The sequence below is a fragment of the Pagrus major genome, chromosome 19 (assembly GCF_040436345.1).
Source record: "Pagrus major chromosome 19, Pma_NU_1.0".
Taxonomy (NCBI): domain Eukaryota; kingdom Metazoa; phylum Chordata; class Actinopteri; order Spariformes; family Sparidae; genus Pagrus; species Pagrus major.
Window position 1 is genome coordinate 27,375,321 of NC_133233.1, and position 6,960 is coordinate 27,382,280.

General features: G+C 39.5%; 1 protein-coding gene across 1 annotated transcript; it reads right to left on the reverse strand.

Annotated features, from left to right (window-relative positions):
- Window positions 1-3,322: 3,322 nt before the first annotated feature.
- Window positions 3,323-6,605, reverse strand: LOC141014676 (ribonuclease inhibitor-like). Its single transcript, XM_073488565.1, has 3 exons — window positions 6,427-6,605; window positions 5,576-5,749; window positions 3,323-4,543 (listed from the first exon to the last, which is right to left on the reverse strand). Exons 1-3 carry the CDS (start codon window positions 6,594-6,596, stop codon window positions 4,537-4,539), a joined length of 351 nt encoding a protein of 116 aa, XP_073344666.1. The 5' UTR covers window positions 6,597-6,605; the 3' UTR covers window positions 3,323-4,536.
- Window positions 6,606-6,960: the final 355 nt, after the last annotated feature.

Genomic DNA, 6,960 nt, shown 5'->3' on the forward strand with positions numbered 1-6,960 from the left:
GCCACGTTACGTACGTACGTCACCGTCACGGTCATTGTTGCCAGGTTTGGATGAGACAAACATGATGAGCCTGTCAACAACAAGCAGCTCCGGTGATGAGGTGCAGATCAGACGGAGGAGAAACATTTCAATCCCTCTCCCTCCTCAGCTGAAGGAGCTGAACTTCAACATCTTCACTGAGATTCATCAAACAAACCGATTCTTGAGACTGAGGTTTAACTTTGATGTGAATAACTGTGGTTTGAAAGTTTGGATCACATGTTGTTTCACTGTGAATCAGTCCAACTGTTCTGGACCGACATGCAGGGCTGGCTACAGTCCAAGAGGACCGAACCATCACCACTGACACAGGACACTGTCAAGTCTGGACTTTCTGATGGGTCCAAACAGTGGAAATGGGGACATCTGCTGGCAGGAAGCAGCTCCAGCAGGACCAGCAGAACATGCACGGTGCTGATGACGTCAGCTTCAACAATGATTTGTGAGAGAAAAAGCTCCACAGGTTGACTTCATGTGTCTGTGCTGATCATGTGATGTGAAAACCAGCAGGGTCTCACACAAAACTCTGATCAACTTCACATACTTTACAGTCAAACACAGGATTTGTTTGTTTTCTGTCAGAATCCAGATAGTTTTACATTTCTGTGTACTTGTAATTGTTTGACAGACATGATTAATGAACATAAAGTGTAGAATCAGCATGTTAAACACATCTTTTTAATATCAAACGTTATAGAAAGATGAAATATGAAGCTGCTGACTTTGCACCAAAATCCAGACACAAGTCAGTCCAGAAGATTCAGTAAAGCCTCGATTGAATCAGACTGTGTTCAGATTTGATCCACTTCATTTATTATGAAATGACAAACAGCTGATATTAGTGGTAATAAGCAGAACTTCACTCTGCAACATCAACTTCTGCTGTTAACTTCCAGTGTTACGTCCCCTGGGAGGTCCAGGGAGTCGACTGTGGGCAGAAACACATCACAAAATAAAACAACCCCCAAATCAAGCTTCAGGTTTTATTACCACAAACAAAGAAGAGAACAAACCCACCACACCACCAAGTCCTCTTCACACTGACAGCTCTTCTCTGGGTGCTTTAAAATTGACTGAGTCTCATAAGAATTGAACCATCAACCTCAGAAGTATCAGAGCAGTCCTCTACCAGCCTGAGCTGTCTGATCAGACAGGTGAACTTTGTCTCTCAGAGCTTTTCACTCTTTCTTTTGGACTTCAGGCTTCAAAATTCAACCCAGATCAGTTTCCTGAACCAGAAAAACTCAAGCATCAAACCCACAACCTCAGAGGCAGCGTCTCTACACACTGAGCTGCTCAGTCAGAACATCTGCACCTTGTTTCTTGGAGGTTTTGACTGTAACATTTGGACACTTTGCTGACTGTCTAAAGATTCAGGGGTTTTTTTTGTTATAAATTTCCTTTTCATGTGTGAAACTGCTGCTGAGTGGAGGAAAAATCTGATAGGAGGAAAATATCTAGAAGAAAAATAATTCAGATTTTACCTCAACACTGTGACTCAGTATTGTACTTAAGTAAATGTACTTAGTTACATTGGATCACTGATTGGGGCAGCGCTCATTTATAGAGATTTGACTTCAACTTTACATTTAAAATGATATATTTAAAACATTAAAATGAATACGTCACCAGCAGCAGCTCGTTTTCATGTTGTGCAAGATTTAAGTTTGGTTCCAGTTTATATTTACGGAGAATGCTTTTATTCTGAAGGAGTCTGGTCGGAAGTCTTCTTGTTTTTTCAGCTGAGAGTCACATGACAGTCTGACGTCACGTGCTCGGAGATAAACAGAGAAGCAGGAAGTGAACCAAAGAGTTGGTGCTGCAAACAAACCTTCCAGTGTTTGACTCATGATGAACATTTATATTTTATATTAAAACAGTAAATAAAAACACAAACAAGAGTTTTTTAATCTTCAGCCTTTATTGTCTCCACTGGTCTGCAGACCGAGTCACACACACACATTTCATCAGAATAAATCCACCTTAAAATCAACATCATGTGATAGAAACCTTCATGTTTTATCCATGAAGATGAAAATCACACGACCTGCGACGACGTCCCACTAACAGCTACCTGATCCTCGTTTCACTGCAGACACACAAACACTTTCCATCGTCGACATTTAACGACATGACGCCAGCACGACTTTAATGTGATAGTGAGGAAATCTCTCTGCGCTTCATTTTCAAGAGTTACCAAACATTTCTTAACCCCCTGCTGCACTGTGACCTCTGACTCCGCCCCCCACAGGTGACCCCGAGCTCAGAAACAGAAACAAACCTTCAGGTGTTTTCTGACATTGTCTCCTCTCCGGCTGCTTCGACTGCTCGCTACATACTCACTGTTCCCTTCAACAGATCTGAGCAGAATAAATGACATCAGTGGTGAATCACTGAGAGAAAAGACGAGAAAAAACTATTTAAATAACTAATTTAATAACTAATTATTAAAACTGAGAACAGATTGATGCAACACAGATGAAGACAGTTCAGGATCAAATCTTTATATTTATTTCCAACTAGTTTAATCTGTTTAATTATCGTTATTACTGTTGTTTTTCAGTGTTTTTGATGTATTTCGTGTTTTGTGCCTCATCATATGGAGGACTGATGCTGCCAAAACTAAAAATAAATACAATATATCACAAATATCATGTCAATACATGAACCAAAATAATACTCAAAATAAATGCAGGTATTTACTGCATGCATTTACTTTCGTATAAATTCATTTACTTATTGTTATTTATTTATTCATAATTTTGTTTTTCATGTTTTAAAGCAGCAGTAGATGAGTTATTTATTATTTTTTGGTGCCTTTGACGGCATCATAATTAATGTATTGAGACATTTACTTAATGCTTTATGTATCTGGCAGTTTTAGTCCTCCATAATATCGTCCTGAAACGTTTAATTAATTTATGTAGCACCTGAAATCTCTCCAGAGGTGAGTTGTTGCAAGACCCATTAACCCTTTAATCTTAATCTTGCTTTAAACTTATTGACATAAACACAAACTGTATATGTGATGTTTTTCTCTGAAGATGCAGAAAGAATTATTTTAACTCATTAATCTTTTCTCACCATCACATTGACAATTTTTTGTCTTGAAAAAGGTGATATCTCTGGTTCTGCTGTATCGATTTGGATCATTTGTTTTTTAAACTGTCCATAATGAGTCCAGCAGTGTCATTACCCACAATGCCACTTTCCACTTTCCAGTTCCTCCAATTTACAAATGACATCTAACTAATTTAAATGCAATTTGTCGATTTCCTTTTTAAGGTTGTTTTTTCTCTTCAACATGTAATTATGAGCCAAATATCAGACTAATGCAATAAAACAACTGTTTATGTGCCACTTTGTGTTTAATTGTAATTCTTGGTGAAATCATGGTCCATAGAAAAAGCTTCAGCTCTCAGTGACACAGTAGATCTGGAAGATGAGTCTGATGAACTGGTAGATTTGTCTGTTTTATGGCCTCATGCAGAACTTAATATCACATGTGCTGATCTTTAAATTTAACTTCAGACTTGTGTGCGTGAGGACGAGCAGTAAAGGACATCCTCCACATTTCTAGATTCAGTCCTGAACTGTAAGTTCACTTCTCACTGTTCATATTACACCAGGTTGTGCTGTCCCTCAATCTGTCATCATTTATGTCGATATATTTTACAGGTTCGATGTTTCCACCAAACATTTGTGATATAAAATGGCCCCATACAGCTCGTCTGTCCTGATCCAATCAACATGTTCTTCCTTTCATGGTCATCAGTTACAGCAACAAAACAATGCCATCATTTATTACATCATATATTACATCATAAATTCATCTGTTAAAATGTTGATTTTACATTAAAATGAATGTCAGTTAACATCTACAACATCACTGATGTCTTATTCAGTGGCAGTACACACAGAGTACTGCATTAATCTCCACTGTTACTCAGGAATATGTGGAGATTAACTGCACCAAGGAAATATCCAATTAAAAGTGTCAATGTACGATTATGTGGTGATAAACACGCCTCGATAGATTAATCTGTTGAGGCTCTTTGTGTTGAGAGGATGTGAGTGAATAAAGAATAAAGATCCAGGTTCCAGGTGGAGGAGGTGTCTGAGTGTGGAGCAGAAGGAGTGGAGGAGCGTCAGTGTGTCTGCAGAGACTGTGTAGAAGGACAGAGCAGCAGCAGAGCAGTCCAGATACACTGATGATACTCTGTCACATCCAGAGGAACACAGGGACGATGCTGGACTGGACATTGTGTGTGACAGTGGAGCTGATCTCAGAGCAGTTCACACTGCAGCACTGACAGTCATCTTCACTTGTTGTGATTGGTCCGTCAGTCACTGCTGGATGAAGCTCTCCTCTCCACTCCACCTCCCAGTCAGAGCCTCTCCACCCACCAGCTGATGGTGCTGCTTCAACCTCTCTGGATCATCAGGACACAGCTGATCCTCTCAACACCTCCACCTTCCTCACCACTCTGACAGAGATCAGCACCTGATGAGAGAAGCAGAGAGACAGTAAAGTGATAAATGAGTGTTGACAGAGACTCCCTCCATCAGCTGTCAGTCAGTGATTTAAAGACCAGCAGGACTTCAGTCCTGTTCAGACCACAAGTGGAGCGGCTGTGTAGCGTAGCCAGCTTCCTTTCAGCTCATGTTAACGTGTTGGAGTGAAGCTCACAGACCTGCAGACACTTTGGACATCAAGTCTGTTTACTCTGCAGGTTTCACTGAAGGACACAGTGGAAATAAACTGCTGACAGTCCCTGAACGCATCATTACTGCAGGAACAGAGAGATACTCACAGCTCACTTTAATGATGATTTACTGCTGTTAAAAAACAGAGTCTCACTCACATTTAAATATTTCATCTACTTTGGAAACATCACATGACAAATATGTAAATATGGAGTCTGTTATAAAAATATCTGGACAAATCAAATGACACATGGGCAGATATAAATGTAACGTTAAAGGTCCTACACTGAACAGTAAAACATCAGCTGTGGTTTGTGGACTTCAGCAGAGGTTCTGGTCCGTACACAGACCACATGGTTACTAAATGTAATGATGGTTCTCTGAAATAAGAGCCAGTGATTTGCAGGCTTCAGTCAGACTGATCTGAGAGCTGTGACAAAGATGAACTGATCAGTTGTTCAGTGTTGAAATGAGAGAACAAACACTTTGAGATCAGATTTGATGCTACAACAGTTTGATGAATGAGGACACTGTCTCTATGCATCCTGTGATGCTGTCAGCTGTGATCCAGCTTTATTTCCTGTAGACATGAACACAACAACAACAGTCGTCTTCACATCAACTCAAACACACGATCACAACAAGCTTCTGGCTCGTCTGATTGGCTGACTGCTCTCTCTCTGTCTTTCTGTCCAATCATGAAGCCTGTCACCGTTCTCCTCTCACAGCTTCACTGAGGAAAGCAGGAAATACTGGATCTTTACTTTGATACTGTGTTTAGTGCAATACTGCTGAAACCAGCATGAACTGACTCCAACCCTCTACTGACCTCAGAGTCTCCAGTCTACAGTCTGGACTCTTCTTCAGATCACGCAGCAGCTTCACGTCTGAATCCTGCAGCTTGTTGATACTCAGGTCCAGCTCTCTCAGATGGGAGGGGTTGGACTTCAGAGCTGAGACCAGAGAAGCACAGCTGATCTCTGACAAACTGCAGCTCCACAAACTGAATAAAGAATAAATGATGGAGATAAAAATCAATTTATAATCCAATCAGATGTGTTCAGGTTTTAAATGTGTAGCTCAACATTACTGTGTCCTCATCAATGAGCTTTTCTCTAAAATGAGTAGAGTAACTTTGTCATTGTGTTATTGTGGATCATCATCAGCCTTCTACAGACATCATCCACATGTCAGCACAACATTCATACAGCTGTTCATGTCAACACAGATTAATAACATGCTGCTGATCTCAGTCAGGTCTGTTATTAGAGGAGAAAAACTGAATTTTCTTTTAAACATCTTCTTTTGAAAATATGCTTTGATCTGTGTGTGTTCTGTAGGATCAATATCAATGATCAGACATTATTTGTGAAAACACATTGACATCAACAGAAATCAAAATATTTCTACTTCAGCTTCTCAACTTTATCAATTTAAATCAAATGTTAGTTCAGTTCTTCTGTTAACAGATTAAATTATAAACATTAATTAACTTTAACAACTAACTGAACATTTTCTACAGTTTCTTGAAGAAACAGAAGTCTTTTGTGACCGAAGAAGAAATTTAGTTCAAGAAAACTGAAAATATGAACCAAAGGAAATCTATAACTTTATCAATGTAAGTTATGTATGAATGTAAACTCAAATATTAGTTAGCAGTAACAGAGTCAGTGAACTGACCTCAGACTCTCCAGTCTACAGTTTGGACTCTGTAGAAAATCACACAGCAGCTTCACTCCTGAATCCTGCAGCTTGTTGTTACTCAGGTCCAGCTGTCTCAGATGGGAGGGGTTGGACTTCAGAGCTGAGGCCAGAGAAGCACAGCTGATCTCTGACAAACTGCAGCTCATCAATCTGAATAAAGAATAAATGATGTCAGTTTAGAAGACAATGTTCCTGCTTGAAATCATTCAGTGTTTAATAATCTGTTCAGAGCTGAAGAAGGTTCAGAATGTAGAAGTTTAGAAAATGGAAACTCCAAACACCTGAACCCAACAGGATGCAGGTTCAACACTGTCAAATACAAGTGACAAAACAAGTATATGGTTACTCAAGGTGCCTAAATGTGTCCAGTTCATTACTGAGGAAGTCAGTGGTAGAGTTTATGATTTCAATTCTTGGATATTAAAAAAGCTGGTGTGCAAATTTTTATTATGGTCCCAGTAATATTTGTTGTTAGCGTGCACTGAAGTAGCAGATCACATGATATTTTAA

Excerpts from the sequence above, each read along its gene's own strand:
- LOC141014676 (XM_073488565.1), bottom strand. The coding sequence starts at position 6,596 with ATGAGCTGCAGTTTGTCAGAGATCAGCTGTGCTTCTCTGGCCTCAGCT. Across the intron at positions 5,750-6,426 it reads TGTAGACTGGAGAGTCTGAG|TTTGTGGAGCTGCAGTTTGT; the intron begins GTCAGTTCACTG and ends TTCTTTATTCAG.